This window comes from Arvicola amphibius, chromosome 3 (genome assembly GCF_903992535.2).
Source record: "Arvicola amphibius chromosome 3, mArvAmp1.2, whole genome shotgun sequence".
Taxonomy (NCBI): Eukaryota; Metazoa; Chordata; class Mammalia; order Rodentia; family Cricetidae; genus Arvicola; species Arvicola amphibius.
The window spans coordinates 127,632,415-127,649,435 of NC_052049.1; the positions used below are offsets into that span (position 1 = coordinate 127,632,415).

The 17,021-nt window shown below is 42.8% G+C and overlaps 1 protein-coding gene across 2 annotated transcripts in view; it reads left to right on the forward strand.

The window, feature by feature from the left end:
• Positions 1-1,639: 1,639 nt before the first annotated feature.
• Positions 1,640-17,021, forward strand: part of Adpgk (ADP dependent glucokinase) — a 31,676-nt gene continuing 16,294 nt past the window's right edge. For both annotated transcript variants that reach the window (XM_038322789.1, XM_038322790.1), the window contains exons 1-3: positions 1,640-1,919; positions 8,238-8,463; positions 13,730-13,792. In XM_038322789.1, the coding sequence (XP_038178717.1) occupies positions 1,693-1,919; positions 8,238-8,463; positions 13,730-13,792 (516 nt within the window). In that variant the 5' untranslated portion in view covers positions 1,640-1,692. The remainder of the gene's footprint in view (positions 1,920-8,237; positions 8,464-13,729; positions 13,793-17,021) is intronic.

Consider the following 17,021-nt stretch of genomic DNA (forward strand, 5'->3'; position numbering starts at 1 on the left):
TGAGAAATAAACTTAGATTTTGCTCCAGTTCTTGCTATTTAACCTCTGACACTAAACAACAGAAGTTTCTACTAGCCGGAAAGAAGCAGAAGAATCAGGTGGGAAGTGCTGGAAACTCAGCAGAATTCCAAGGGAACTCCACATTATTGGGGAGTCTTCCCCTAGTCCTCCTAGCCTGTGTGCTTAGTTCACAGTTAGCTTCTGCTCTTCCCAAAGCTGATCTTGGGAACTTAATGGGCTCTATCCAACCTTCAACCACATAACTTTTCCAATTCACCACCCAAGCCAATTAATTAATCATAAACACCTGGTTCTCAGTAAACAGAGACTAAAAATGCAATTCAGTTGGTAAAGAGCTTATCTAGAAGGCATAAGACCTTGGGGGTCTTCCTGAGTACTAGGCACAATGATACGCACCTGTAATCCTAGTGCAATCCAGAGGTGGAGGCAGAGGGCAGAAGTCCAAAATCATCCTTGACAACAGTGAGTGTGAGGCTAGTCTGTGCTACACGAGACCTCATTTAATAAACCCAAAAGTGAACAAACAAACTAGTAAACAGTCTCTGGCCAGTTAATGGATATACTGTTCTGGAAACAGATGATGGTGGCAGGGAAACTTGACAACTGAGGGCCACTATAGAAACAGTTTCTCTGGAACAGGTTGACATAAGGAACTCTAGGAAAAATAGTATTCATGGACTTACACAACTCTCATAAGCCTCTTGGTTTGTCTTTCCCAAAGCATCCCAAATCTCTTCTTGTGTGAAGGTCTCCTTTGAAAAGGACTGAATAGTCAGGTCATCTGGGTGTGTGTGGGGGGGTGGGAGAATGAGGACTATTGTCCAAGATCACAGCTAGGGAAATACAAACGTCATGACAGATAAGAAAATTGGTCAGGAGCTAGCAGAACTGGAAACCCGAATAGAAACAACCCAGAGTAGAAGATGATGCTGCGAATGAGCTGGGCAACAAGCCTGGCTTCCCTGACTCTTAACCTGCCTTCCCACACAAAAGTGCCACACCAAGAAAGACAGGACTGGATTTCCGCAGTATCACCGAGAACTAAACCAGGAGGTCTTAAAGCGAGTCTATAGTCCCTCCATATAGTACATAAGGTCGTATGCCTTTGTAGATTATTCTGAGGTTATTAAAAGGAACAGCACCCCTGTTAGGGGTCTGAGTGTTGAATTTGATCTCTAGATTAAACAAGATCTCTAGGGGCTCTTTTCAATCTCAGCTTGTGTCACCGGGAAACCGACTGACTCTTACATAATCGCAAGGATTGCCTGCTTCGTTTTCTGCCTGTCCCATTTTAGTAGGGAAGTAAACGGATTCCCCTCCTACTCTACAGGTGAGCTCCGGGAAGACTAGCAAGGATTAGGGCCACACTCCCGTCTTTGTTCATTCAGGTCGGGACCGCTCAACAGCGCCGCCCAACTTCAGGATGTGATTCTACAGACTCCCCAAGGCTCGCGCCATTGTCGCTCCGCCCATCGCCCCGCCCAGAGTCCAGCCAGAGCTCCGCCCATAGCTGGAGCTCCCGTTCTCCAGTAGCCCCGCCCGCCCATGGTGGGAGGAGCCTGTGGCGCGCGGGTGTGACGCCAACGCGTGTCTACGTCATCACGCGCCCAGCTGGGAGGAGGCGCGAGCCGAGAACGGAGCCTGTCTCCACCAGCGCGGAGGTGTGCTCACATGGCTCTGTGGCGCGGCTCTGCGTGCGCTGGCTTCCTGGCGCTGGCCGTGGGCTGCGTGTTCCTGCTGGAGCCGGAGCTGCCGGGCTCGGCGCTGCGCTCTCTCTGGAGCTCGCTGCGGCTGGGACCCGCGCCCCCGGGACCTCTGTCCCCCGAGGGCCGGCTGGCGGCCGCCTGGGATGCCCTCATCGTGCAGCCCGCCCGGCGCTGGCGCCGCGTGGCTGTGGGGTGAGTGCCTGCGGGGCCTGTGGCTCTGGGCCTCCCCGGGAAGTGTGCGCGCTCCGGGGTCTGCCCTGGACGCTCTGGTGTCCGCGTTGCCCTCTTGGCAAAAGTGTCGGACGTGTGAGACGAGCCTTTCGTCATCGCTTCAGGGACACTCAGCACAATTTTCCCCCTCGGCTAGTTCTGCTCTTCTCTTTTCCGTGTAAAACCAGCTAGCCCTAATAGCCTCTTAGACATCTAACCCAGCCTGTCACCTGTATTTTTTTGAGGTTACTCTATTGTCGTGACTTTCACCCCTTCGCGGCCAACTGTTCTCTGTCGGTCACAGATCCCTATTCTAGCGCTCTTCCTATTTTGAACTTGAAGCTGAATGAGTTCTGTATCTAGCTATTTACGTCATCTCGTCCGAAGACCACTGTACTAAAACTGCTCATTTTCAAATTCAGTAATTTTTTTTGGTTAAGGTTTCATTGTCTGCTCTCTGCACCTTTCACGTTCAGCACGCCCTCCTTAGAACTACTTTCTTCCCCATTCTGAGTGACAGTCTGTATTTTTAAGGTTCTCCCAAATCACAGTACCTCCTTTATTTGTAAAACTCACAGAAATGTAATTTTTTTTTTCTAACACTAACCTTAGTCCCTCTCCCAGTTCGTCTTGGTTTTCTTGTCCTGTCAAGGGTGCCATACAACGCCAAGTTTATTATCTTTTGGGGGGCTATGCTTTTCTTTAGGTTGGATTTGTTGAGTTTTTGCTTCTTTTTGAACTAAGGTCTCTTTGGCTGGTCTGGAACTTATGTAGATGAGGAATGGGCCTCAAACTTAGATGTGCCTGTTCCTCCCTCCTGTACTTGTGTTATATGCCCAAGAGGCCTGTACAAAAACAACTCGTCCCTCCTATTTTGTGCCATTGTTGTGGCTAAGTGGAGTAAAGCAAAGGTGACCTGCATCAATGAAATAATCACGTTATTTAACCAATAATATGTTAGCTTTTGAAAGTACTCACATGTTAACTAGTTTTGTATCCAGGTAGTCTTTACTGTGTATTTCCTACCTCTTTCCAAATTCATACTCTCTTCATCTACCCTTTTACCGGATTCTTTTTTTTTTCTTCTATGTGTATGGGTGTTTTTGTCAGCATGTTTGTTCATGCAGTGCCTGCCAAAAGCCTCTGATCCCCTGGGATTGGAATTATGAACAGTTGTGAGCTGCCACGTGGGTGTTGGGACTTGAACCTGGGTCTTCTGCAAGAGGACCCTGCTTATTAATCACTGAATCATCTCTCTAGCCTTTATCAGAGTCTTATTTTAAGATTTAAAAATTTTTAAATGTATCTGTGTGGGAGTGGGTGGGAGTGCAGGTCCCGTTGGAGTCCAGAAAAAGAGTGCTGGATCCCCTGGAGCTGAGTTACATGTGCTTGGTTGTGAGTTACCCCAGCTGGTGTTAAACTCTGTCCTCTGGAAGAGCAGCCTGTGTTCTTAACTGCTGAGCCTTCTCCAGCCCTCCTTATCTGATTTTGTTTCTTCTTTCTTTTTTTTTTTATTTTTTAAATTATCTTTAATTTATTTTCCAAGACAACGGTTTTCTGTGTAACCTAGGCTGTCCTGGAACTCTTTGGACCAGACTGGCCTCAAACTCAAGAGATTGGCCTTCTTTTGCCTCCCGAGTGTGAGTGCTGGGATTAAAGACCTTTGCCATCATGCCTGGTCTTATATTCTTTTTTGTTTTGTTCTTTTAAGACAGGGTTTCTCTGTGTAATGGCCCTGGTTGTCCTGAAATTCTCTTTGTAGACCAGGCTGGCCTCAAACTCACAGAAATCCACCTACCTCTGCCTCCCAAGTGCTGGAATTAAAGGCGTGCTCCACCAAGTCCAGCTCTCTTATCAGATTCTTGATTGTTTTTTCTTTTAGCTGTGTCGGGTATGTGCTGGGTTCTGAGTGTATTATGGAGGAGGCCAAGTTTCTGCTGCATTTGTTGGAAGCAGATAGATTCATTATTGTAGTACTTGGGCTGCTAGAACAGATAACTCAGACTAATTGGTTAAGACAACAGAAGCTTTCTGGTGACCCTGGAGACTGATAGTCCCAAATCAAGGTTCCAGAGTGGTTTCTAGGGAAGCTGATTTCTGGCGATGCCATTTACCTTGCAACTGGCCAACTTCTTGTGTTCTCACATGACTTTTACTGCGTAGTCCAGAGTGATGTCTCTTCCTCTTATATGAAAACCATTCTTGTTGGATTAGGGGCTACCTCTGCCACCCATTTAACCTTAATTGTTTCACATGATGCCCGAAGTCCAAATACAGTTACACTGGGGACTGGGTTTGTATTAGTTACTTCTCTACTGCCATAACAAAACACCACAACAAAAGCAACTTATAAAAGAGTTTATTGGGGCCTTCAGTTTCAGAGGATGAATCCATAGCCATCTTGACAGGAAACATGGCAGCAGGCAGGCAAGCATGACACTGGAGTAGTAGCCGAGAGTTTATATCCTTGTTCAAAAGTAGGAGACAGAGAGAGAGAGAACTAACTGGGAAGGGCGTGGGCTTTTGAAATCCCACCCCTGGTGATTCACCTGTTCCAACATGGCCACACCTCCTAATCCTTCCTAAACAGTTCTTAATCAAACCACCATAGGGTTTCCACATAGGAATTTGAGGTGAGGTAGGGGTTACCATTGTCCATAACAGTTGTGAAAAGTGCTGTGTTTGGCTCCTGGTAAGAGTAAGGCCGTCCAGCTAGTCCAAAGAATTGCTAATTCCTCCCAGGATGGGATAGCAGAAAACGCTCTGAGGAGATGGCATTCCATTTTCTATTGTTACATAATAATCATAGTAATGAATCACCTCAAAACTTACTTAAAACTGCCATATTTCATGACCTTTTGTTATTCTAAGATAAGATTGGGTTCAACTGAGCACTTCTAGCATTTGGGGTCTTCTACAGTTATAGTAGGGTGATGACTGAGACTAGGTTTATCATTAAGATTGATCAAGGCTAGAATATCTACTGAGGTTTTCCACCTACAGGAGGCATCTTCTGGCTGTTCGGATTCTCAGAACAGGGAGGCTAGGCTAGGAGAATGTCCAAAGAGGATCAGGCAGATGGCTTCATGTCTCATGGTTTAACTATAGGATCAGATTTCCCAGAGTTTGGTCTACCTAGTTTTAAGGGGAGAGGACATGGGTTACTCCTTGGTGGGAAGAATATCAAAATTACATTGTAACAAAACCATATGGATGGGACATCTTGTTGAGACCATGATAGAAAATATATTCCATGGTAACTTGTGTGATAGATCTAGAGGGAAAAGGATTTCTTCAGATCAAGGCAAGGGAACAGATACATCTAAGCAAGGACTGAGTGTGGGAAAGTTAACAACTTGGCAAAAGTCCATAGTGAAGAAGAAACGAGGCGGCATCAGTTGTGGTGCGCCCTGGGAGCTGAGGTGGGAAGAGGGTGTGTTTGGGGCCATTCTGGACTACAGTAGCAGGATTTGAGAATGAGAATGCTGAGAAGGGAATCTTAGAGTTGGTGATGGAGAAGAGAGTTAAGCTTTATAAGCAGGCGAGTGCCGCTAAAGTTCCTTGTTGAAAATATCTGATGGGAATGGAAAAGATAGAAGTTTGAGCAGCTGTTTTAACTCATTCTAACTGCTCAGCACCTTTTTTTTTTAAAAAAATATTTATTATATATACAATATTCTGTCTGCATGTATTCCTGCAGGCCAGAAGATGGCACCAGACCTAATTACAGATGGTTGTGAGCCACCATGTGGTTGCCGGGAATTGAACTCAGGACCTTTGGAAGAGTAGGCAATGCTCTTAACCTCTGAGCCATCTCTCCAGCCCCCTCAGCAGCTTTTTGTGGCCAGCACAAACCCACTAGCAACATTATTTCTTACCCAGAGGTGTTTAAGTGTAAAGGTAGGGCATGGGATGGGGGGAACAAACGTGTAGTTTGACACGTGAATTCATTTCTCACTCAAAGCACACGGTTTAGTGTGATCCATAAGGCAGGTTGTCTGGAGACCCTGACACTGGTAAGGAGGCCATTGTAGGACTTTGGTGAAGGGAGGAAAAGACCCAAACCATTGCTTGGCAGTGATACTAGAGGGTGAGATTGGAGATGCTGGATAGCAGGGTGGATGGGCAATTAAAGAAAGTAGGCCCTCCATTCCAGGTGTAGCTACTTTATGAATCAGGTGGTTCTAAGTGTTCAGTCATCACAAATGACAAGCTGTCTTAGAAATACTGGTTTCCCGAGGTCCCACACACACAGAGCCATCAGGTGCTGGAATACAGTGTAAGACTGGTCTTTCCCACTTCTGCTTCCGTATTCAGGCCCCACGGTTACCAGAATAAGAGACAGACAGGAGCCAGTTAAACTGGGCTGCAGAGGATTTGTGGGATTTCAGATGAAGTGGCTTCTGAGAATGAGGCTGAAGTTAGGAGTTTGCTGAGGACCGGGACTGCTTACTTTTGAGATGCCAGTGCTTAGATGAAGCCCACCTTGACTTTTTAGAAATGTGAATCCTCCCTGCCTCTGAATAGGACCTGGGTATCTATTGCTTATGGGATAAAAATGAAGCCCTCAACCTCACATTGACTCAAGCCTTTCTTTGCCCTGAGCTTTGCTCCCTCTAAATTCTCCACTCTAGGTGAACATTCATGTCATAGACCTTTCCTCATCGCCTTGCTTACCTGTGCCCCCGCGAGGAATTCAGTATAGAGGAATCTGAGTTTGAACTAAAGCTGCTCTAGTCTGTGGCTTTTGGAATGTTGGGTAATCTCTACTATAGCTCTTCTCAGCTGGAGCCGTGACGACTAATAACTGAGCTCACAGCCCTTGTTGACTTGGTGTTCCTTACTAAAGATGCCTGTCCTGACTTTGGTGCCTCATGAGAGGCACCATCTAGGGCATAGCACCCCCAGTCCTTGATTCTCTTCGGCCAGGTATCTCTTGACTATGATTAGTTCTCTCAACAGCCAAGGCAGAGACTGTTAAAGCTAGAGGAACTTTAGGAAACATTTTACCGAGGACACCATGGAGGAAAGTGATAAGAAACACTATCCTTTGAGACGCTTCAGCTTAGGGAGAAGAACGCTGTTCCCACCCAGTCTCTGCTCATAGACCAGGAAGCTAGGCTTCCAGTTTCTTCTCTGACCCCCTTCTTAGATAGACATTCAGTATCTTTGTCCTGTTTGTTCCCTAATTGTTTGATTTTGCTTTCTCCATATCACACAACCATTTATGTTTTGAAATTCTGCCCTCCTGTCAAGTGAGCACAATTTGTTAGTTTCCTCTTCACAGTGAAGCTCTGGCAATGTGCCTGTTGATGTTGAAGGATGTTGTTAGCTTCAGAGGGAGAGTTTAACTGGTGACAGGGTGTGACAGGTACATAGAGTAATTAGTTTGGCATCCGCACATAAGTAAATGGTCAGTAACATTTTTCTGTTATTTTTAGGGATTTTTGTTTGTTTGTTTTTGCTGAGGGTTTTACACTATAGACTTATCTAGGCTGTCCTGGAATTCACAGCAATTCTGTCTCAGCCTCCTAAATCCTGGACTTAAAAGCATAAGCTAATATACCTGGTCATTTTTTTTCCCTCTGAAACAAGGTCTTACTATTTTGATGAGGCTTTATAATTTCATACAACCAACCAGGTGATGCTGTACTGGTTTTCAGCAGCCCTTTGAAGTGCATGGACCACTTCTGTGAACTCATGTCAAGTACTGAGTTGCAACAAGGTTACAGGCCTACCTAAGTCTTCTAAGCCATGCTCATTTCTAAGATGCAGCTTCAGCTCGGAGTATTTGGTAGTTAGTGTAGTCTCCCCAATGTCCTGTCTTGTCTTTGGAGGAAAGTATCTGACAGCTGCCTTTTGACAAGATTTTGTTTTTGCATCTTAAAACATACATTAATTTGTTAAACCTTTACTGTAAGTTAACTTGTATTGTTGCCATTTTATAGGCAAGGAAATAGATTCAGAAATTGAAGGGACTTGCATCCAGACAGCATAGCTCTGCCAGCATCTTTGCATAAATGCATTTTTGTTCCCATGATATTGTTGTTCTGAGTGCTGAGTACCTGTATTCTCAGTGTGTAGCTGACAATAAAAGTTTGCCTGACTCTGAAAAAGAGTTCCAATATGTATGTCCAGATAAAATCATTCTTTAGATATATGATGTTTGCTTTATCGTCCTGGTGTCAAACCTATGCCAGCTGTTTGCTGTGTGAATGCAGATCTGCAGAGCTCCTCTCTGTAGGTAAGTTCAGAGTTGCCGCCCCATGCTTCAGCTTCCTTTCATCTCTCTCCTTCCAGAGTCAATGCCTGTGTGGATGTGGTGATCTCTGGCGTGAAGCTTTTGCAGGCGCTTGGTCTCAATCCTGGGAGTGGAAGAGATCATGCTGTTCTGCATTCAAGAAGTGATCTGGAAGAAGCCTTTGTGTACTTCATGGGGAAGGGAGCCGCTGCTGAGCGCTTCTTCAGTGATAAGGAAACCTTCCATGACATTGCCCAGACTGCATCCGAGTTCCCTGGAGCCCAGGTTTGCCCCAATTACCAGTGCTACAAACTTTGTTAAGGGAGGGGGATAGCCTTTTTTTTTTTTTTTTTTTTTTTATAATGTATACAATATTCTGTCTACATGTAGACCTGCAGGCCAGAAGAGGGCACCAGACCTCATTACAGATGGTTGTGAGCCACCATGTGGTTGCTGGGAATTGAACTCAGGACCTTTGGAAGAGCAGGCAATGCTCTACTGCTGAGCCATCTCTCCAGCCTTTTTTTTTTTAAAACAGGGTTCTTGGAAGCAGTTTTCTCAGCCAGGCAGTGGTGTTGCACACCTTTAATATCAACACAGAGGCAGGTGGATCTCTGAATTCAAGGCCAGCCTGGTCTACAGAGGGAGTTCCAGGACAGCCTCTAAAGCTACAGAGAAACTCTGTCTCCAAAAACCAAAAAAAAAAAAAAAAGGTAGCTTTCTCTTTTTCTTTCAGTGTACACCAAGATCCAATTCTGTGGGTTGGCCCTTTTTGTAAAATTTTGTGTAGTGTATGTCATTAATCCTACTATTTCTTTTACTAGAATTTTTGTTCTGGATCATACAGAACACCCTTCCCCCTTTTTTGTTACTAGACTAAAGGTTAGAAGTATATATGTCTATTCCTAGTTTAGGCTATAATTTTTTTTCCATTTTTTGTGTGTGTTTTTATGTTTTATTTCTTTTAATAAATGTATTTATTTGCTTTACATCCCAGCCACAGTTTTCCTCCCTCTCTTCCTCCCAGTCCCTCTCCCTTCAGGTTATAATTCTTTATATATAGTTTGCAGTAATCTTAATATGTCTGAGTCCTTGCTAAGAAGGAAGGAAAAAAGATAAACCCACACAGAGCTCTATCTGAATCCTTTTTGGAAGGGGTTGGGAGTGTCTTCACCTTTATTTCGTTTGTCCAGACCAGGGTGTTTCAAGAGGGTGGAGGCTAATGCTCTGTGAGAAGGGCTGTTCTGTGTGTTAGGGAGTTGTCAGCAGCCTCCCACTTCGGACTGCTGAGTGCAAAGCTCTGCTCTCCACTGTGAGGGCCAAACTATCTCAGACACTCTCCTGTGTTTCCTGAGGGGAAGAGGTGCTGGCAGAATCACACTGTTTGAAATCTGCTGGTCTAGATTGGTAGTTCTCAGGCTGAAGTATGTGTTGGAATCCCTGAGGGGAGGTAGAGTAGGGACTCTTAAAAGAAATTGCCACTGCTATTCTGAGTTCCTATTCAGTCTATGGAAACCTAGAGTTTTCTTTTCTAGCAAGTTTCTTGGTTAACACTATTGGGTTGAGGACCTTGTTTTGATAACCACTTGTTTATAGAGCAAAACACACTAGACATAGGAACTTCAGTATCTTTAGCTCACCTGTCCTTGTCAACAAAACCCTGGAACCCGCATGGTAGAAGCACAATGTGTGGTAGAAGAGTCAGTTCTAGAGTTGGAGATGCAGCCTTGGCTCTTCCCATCTCACCAGCATGCCTGTCCTCTACGTAACCTGGGGATGAGTTTTGGTTTTGATTTCTCTCATCCCAGCACCACTAGGCCCTAGTAATGCTTCCTCTTTATGTAGGGCCTTCATTTTATGCAAAAGAAAGGTCTCACATAAGTATGAACCTGAATTCTGACTAGGGAGGTGTTTTGTTTTGTTTTGTTCTGTATTTATAGATTTATTTTTATTATGTATACAGTGTTCTGCTTGTATTCTGCCTGCAGGCCAGAAGAGGGCATCAGATCTCATTACTAATGGCTGTGAGCCACCATATATCGTTGCTGGGAACTGAACTCAGGAAATTTTGGGAGAGTAGCCAGTACTCTTAACTGCTGAGCCAGTTCTCCAGCCCTGCTAGGGAAGTTGTTAATACATTTTTAATTGGTACCAATCACAGGCAGACCTTGGTGACCATTTTGATTTTGATCCCTTTGAGATTTAAATTCATTTTGTCTTTTGAAGTGGTCATCCTGAGCATTAGAAATAAGCGAGGCATTAGCCAGCTAAGTCTGTAAAGGAGACAGTTGTCATATCCATCCTGACAGCTAAGCTCAGCAGCAGAAGTCCTCTCTCGGAAGAGAATCTTAGTTGTAGTGGGGTAAGTCTCCTGTTCACTAGTCTTTATGATCCTGGTATTTAAGCCAGTTTGCTTTATGTCCTCTTCTGCTTTGATGGAGGGGGCAGGAATCCTACAGGAATTAAATTCTGCTTTTCGATGGTCCACATTATTTCTAAACGTTATAAAAATGTCTTGCTTACCTTCTACTGATGCCTCAGTTTGGTACCTTTTCAAATTACCATCAGCTGTAAGGCTGGTGGCCTGATAACCAACAGATAAACCGTCCTATGGAAACTCTGTGTCTGTTTTATAGCTATCTTGAAATTTCCCTAACATTTCTTAGTGAATTCTTCTATCCATTGTAGTTAAGTAAAACATTAAATCTGACATGTAGACCAAATTTGAGCTACCCATCACAGAAAATTCTAAATTTTTATATAGAAAGCTATCTCTGTCCTGCCTAAACACAGATTGATTGACCTAAAGCACAGGGTGAGAGTAATGGCCAGCATCTAGAGTAAGTTGTTTAATCTCTGCCTCTGTGTGGGTTAAGGGCAAAAAAGATGGAGTGTTGCTCAGGGAGAACTTCTCAGGCTTCTTAACCGAACTGGCTGTTATTTGAGTTTCCAAGGCATCCGAATCCATGCTTAGCAACATGAAGTACTAGCTGGAGCTGCCTGCTTTCTAGATGAGAGCTGCAGCGTGGAGGGAATAGGAGTTGTCCTGTGTGAGGGGCTTTACCTGGAGAGTTTACTACCAGGGCGGCCATTGTATTTCCTAAAACATCAGTGTGCTACTTCCACCCTCTCTCCAAACTTAGCAACAGACACTTACTTAGCCCATATCCTAAGAAGGTGATCCCTAACTGAAGGAGCTAGTTGTGTTCCAGATGTTTATCACCTAAGAGCTGGAGCTGTATTAAAGGCTATTCAAGTTAGGTGGTAAGAGATCCCTAATCCTGTTTAGGGAGGATCATTTTGGAGACTGAGATGTCAGTGGGGAAAGGGGAGCAGAGACAGTATCATATGTTGTTGGAAAGGACTCAGGACCATACATAATATAGAAGGGCAGGGTGTCCTAGCCAAAGGCCCAGGGATCCAGAGGAAGGCTGACTTGGAGAACTACCTTTCACCACTGCAAGATAGGGGTGGAAGAGAGATCATGAGCTGAAAGCAAGAAAGGCTCTGTACACACACTGTACACAGTGTCAATGTCAGCGTTCCTCGGTGATGCTGCTTCTAGTCTCTTGTGTCTGTTTCCCACAGTATCCCCTTGGTCCTTTCTTACACTTCCCTCTTTGCTGGCATTCCCTCCTTCAGGCCTTTCCTTGTAGTAAATCTCATGACACTGGGAAACAGGCAACACAGCTACCTACTTTACTATCTATTCCTAAAGTGGATAACGTATAGAATACAAAGAGAGGATGTGATTAATTATTCATAATGCACATCTCTCCTTGGTGGGGTAATTTGTAAACTGAAAAGTCTGGGAGCAATGTTTGTACTTTATGCAGCTACACTTACCATAGAAACTGAAATTTAAACTGTGTTGTTGGAGAAACTAGTGTACAGCGCAAATTCTAATTGCTCTTACTTATAAAGACCCAGAGCCAGATATTGGGGTAAATGCTGAAAGATGAGAGAGACAAAGGAGCAAGTCACAACCAACTCTTATCTGCTGTCTCCTGTCTCCTCCTGCCTTATATTCCCCTCTCCACCCAGCCATATCACTTCCTGCCTGTCTGTACAGACCTCCAGACCTTTATGGTTAACTAGCGGCTAACTCTGCGCTCTGATCTTCAGGCAAGCTTTATTTGTTAGAGGACAAACAAAATAGCACCACACTACTGTTATTTAATTAAACGATCATAACTGTAATTTATGCATACATATTGGAACCAAGCAAAGCTTACCTGTATTATGGACATTGAATTAAATAAAATACAAAATATTTTTTAAAGCTACATTTTAAACTAGGCGTGTTGGTTCATGCCTGTAATCTCAGCACTTTGGGAGCTTGATATAGGAGGATTGCTGTGAGCTCAAAGTACCCTAAGCTACATAGCAAGACACTGTGTCACCCACTTCTCCACCCCAAAGTCCCCACAGAAAGTTACATTTTAGAGCCCAGTGTGATGATGTGAACTCCTAATCTCAGCACTCAAGAAGCAGAGGAAAAGAACAAACAAATTAAATGACAACAAAACTTAAAAAAAAAAAAAAACCCAAAACTGCGTAGCTACATCTTAGGACTAAGGATACAGCTGAAAGCACTCACAGGCCCTAGGCTCCAGCACTGAGAGAAGGATATGCTCGGGTATTGAGTGATATTTAGGAGAATGACATAGTCGTATGCTCCATTAAGGAATCACAGTATGTGGGATAAGGTACAGTCATAACTTTTGTGTTTTCTATTCTCTGCTTTAACTGCCTGGAAGCTCAGGGCCAGTTTGATCTAATTCAAACAACTATACTGGTTTTCATATTTATCCTCTCCATCTTTCCTTATTACTCCTTGTCTGTTTTGTTTTGTTTTGTTTGCTTTGAGACAGGGTCTCTCTATGTAGCTCTGACTGTCCTGGAGCTTGCTTTGTAGATGAGGCTGGCTTTGAACTCACAGAGTTAAGCCAGCTTCTGCCTCCAGAGTGCTCGAATTAAAGGCATGGGCCACCGTGATGCCTGGCTTTGTTTCTGTTTTATTAACCTCATTTGTAACCTTTGTTGTCAAGTCACCTCCAACCTTGGTGCAGTTAGCCTGGTGGTAGATACATGTGATCCTAGCCCATGGGAAGTGGATAGAAGGATCAGAAGTTCAGCACTAGCCTCAGCTACATAGGGAGCTTGAGGCTAGTCTGAGCTACATCAAACTCTGTCTCAAAAAACCAGGAAAAAAAATCAAAATATATTAGTGGGGGCCGGGGTGATATCTCAGTGGTTAAGAGCACTGACTCCTCTGGCAGAGGATCAGGGTACAAATTGCCAGCACCACATGGAGACTCACATTTCCAGGCGATCCAGGATCCTCTTCTGGCCTCTTCAGGTATCACAAACATGTGGTGCACAGACACAGACATAGGCAAGATACCCATAAACACAAAATAAAAACAATTCTGAAAAAAAAAAAGTTAAAACTGCTGGGGTAGAAATGGGCTGTGTTTTTAACCTTAGAAATGATTAAGCTTGGGTTATGCTCTTGTTTGAGTGCTGATAACCTTGAATTGTCTTACAGCACTATGTAGGAGGAAATGCAGCTTTAATTGGACAGAGGTTTGCTGCCAATGCAGACTTAAAGGTAAGTCACATTTCCAAATTTATTCATTTTTATTTTATGTGCATTAGTGTTTTACCTGCATGCATGTCTGTGTGAGGGTGTCACATCTTGCAGTTACAGACAGGTGTGAACTGCCATGTGGTCCTCTGGGAGAACAGGCAGTGCTCTTACCCGCTGAGCCATCTCTCTAGCCCCAGTGTCTTTCAACTGGTGTTTCCTCAATGTTAAGAGCAAGAGTGGGTCTTGGTTCCTTAATTCAGTCTGTGGGTCTACCTGAGCTTTGGGCGAGAAAGCAGTATTGTGTTGGGGATGAGTGTAGTAACTAATGATGTTTGGATACTTACCATTTGTTAGATCAGTTCTTCTGCAGTCATAAAAGGATAGTTAATACTGCTGTTGATGGGACTGTTCAAGTCTTAGATTTTTTGATATAAGTAGACTTTTAAATGACCCCTATAGCCAGGTGTAGTGGTACACATCTGTAATCCCAGAAAAATCACAAGTTCTGGGCCAGGTTGGAGTACATAACAAAACTCTGCCTCAAAAACAGTCTCCCAAATAAGTAAATATTAATTATTTGCTTGTGATATGTGTGAAGTAAAATCTGAGTAAGTAGTAGGATAGATGTAAAGGGGAAAGCCAGCATGGATGTAGTTGCCTTTGCACTGTAAAACAGAGTTTGGATTAGAGCTTTCAAAAAAGAAAAATTTAAAAAAAAAGAAAAATATATATCCAAAACCAAAATGGTAAGCAGAGATTTAACAAAGATGATTTCAGTATAATAGCAATAGCCTCCAACTGTCCTCCCAATACCACTCAGTGCAGAAGAAAACTGCTTACTCAGATGCTATTTTAAACCTTTCATATGGACTCTCCTGAGGCTAGTGTTCATTCTGTCTCTGGAGAAGCTAGCCTAGGACTACAAGACATTATTATAAACAAGCCTGGCCTTGAGAGAAGAAAAGACATGGCACTTGCTCTCTCTTTACTGCAGTCTCAAGGTTTTATGATTCTCAGAATTAAGAAGTCCTGAGAGGCTAAGTAAGGTATCCAAGGTTATCTAAGCTAGAGAATGGAAGGACTACAATGTAAGCACTACACTCCAGACTGACTACCTTCCTGTACTGCTCTCTCAGAAATTCAGTTTAACTTGTTCAAATGCATCCCAATAATGGACCAGATAGTACCTGAGAAATAGCAGAAATTAAGAACTAGGTTTTCAGCTGAGTGGTGGTGGCACACATCTTTAATCCCGGTACTTGAGAGGCAGAGGCAAGCGGAGCTCAGTGATTTCAAGGCCACCCTGGTCTACAAAGCTGTAGCACAAATAATATAAACCAAGATATAGATATTGCATTCAAGCTGAAGATAAGGAAAACAAAGCAGCCAAGCCAAGGAAATAATATTAACTGAGTAAGCAGAAAGTGTGAGCAAATGATTTCCAAAATATATGAGAAATGACAGGAACAGCTGGCTGCCTGGACAGTCACCTAAAATTCCTCTGCAATGTTGTGACATCCATCCTCAGCCTACAGGCCTAGAATGTTTGACAGACTTTTCTGTGAAGAGGATTTTTGAAGGACTGTCCTACCTGTCCTGACAAGGTTTAGTGTCACTATCTTTTGTGTCCTGCTTGTCTAATTAGGATAGCGTACTGTCAACAGTCTTGCCCAGCAGCTTGCTTTTGCCACAAAGAAAGTAAATGCCATGTGGATATTGTTTGATGCCCATTATCTACTATGAAGTAGATTGTTACTATCAGGAGCAGACATGTCTCATTGTGGAAAAAAAAAAACCCTATGTTATTAAAACATCTTAAATACCATATTCGATAGATCTCTGAAGTATTTGAAGATGACCTGTCTATTTAAAATATATCTCTATTAGACCTTGAGAACATACCTAATATGACTACAAGTTTAATTGTACTAGGTGACTAATTACTAACCTGCATTTCCTTATTATCCTAAACAGTTGTAATAATAACTTTAAAGAACTAGAAATTTGGATTACATTATTAAATGAGCTGTATAGGTACAATACCTTGAACAAGATTAGAAACATAAATACAGTATGTTTTAACAAAATTAATCTCAAATTTGTATCAATATGCAAAATTTGTATAATATACAAAAATCCAATCTAAAATATTTGAAATTAGTAGTTGCTTTTTAAAAGTAGATTCAATAATCTAATTTTGTTTTATCATATCTATATTCTCCTTTTTTTCTTTTCAGAGTAGATTCAGTAATCTACCCTTTTATCCTATCATATCTGTATCTCCCTTTTTTCTTTTCAAAACAGGAACTCCGAATCTCCTTTGTTCAGCTTTTCTCCTGTTTCCAATCACAAATTATAACCAACCCCCAACAATGACAAATATCTATAACCCATTGAAAGACCAAAACCCACCAACCCGTACCTCTTGGGAATGTGGTTGTCATAGTCTTAAATTTACTTCCTGCTGTCTGAGTGCAATGGTATCTTTAGGGGATCCTGAAGAGAAAAATTTGGGTTAATTGTCAAGTCCTGGGAGAGGTAGCTGTATCATTTGTTGTCCATGCTCTGCATAATGGAAAAGTGCAGGGCTGGTCTCAAGTCCTGGCTAGAGTAGTCTGTGAGACTGGATCATCTCAGCTAGCCTCCTCAAAATTGTTCTGAACAGTTTGTAGTCCAAAGCCAATCTTTAGATAGTGTTTTTCAACTTAGTGGTGTTATCATAGTCTTGGAGGTATTGTCGTTGTGGGTCCCCATCCTCCTTTCAGAGACTTCAGAGGTCACTGTTAAGCATGGTCAGGACTCACTGCAGAAAACTAATAGAGACTCAAACTCAAAATAATGTACCAGAAGGTAGATGAAGCCTTTTTCTATTAGTTAGTATTCTATACAACTATTAACATCATGATATAAGGATATATGTATCATGTATATGATATATAAATCTTGTAAATTTTGAGGTACTATTTATAGCCTAAGAAAAACTGTTAAAGAGTCAAAATAAAACCAAAAGATTATGAGATTAGTGGTAATAAAATAGTCCTTAAATTTTTTTCTTCTGTCCCATATTAGGTGGCTCTTCTGACATGAGACAGAGATTTTGGATTTTACTTTAATAAGCATGCTTGGGTTTAGAGAAGAAAAGAGCCATACTCCAACTCCAAAGACAGCTTTAATCTTTAATTGGACTGGGACTTCAAAAAGACCATTTGCATTATATGTCTGGAGAGAATAGCAGAAACAAGCATTTGGG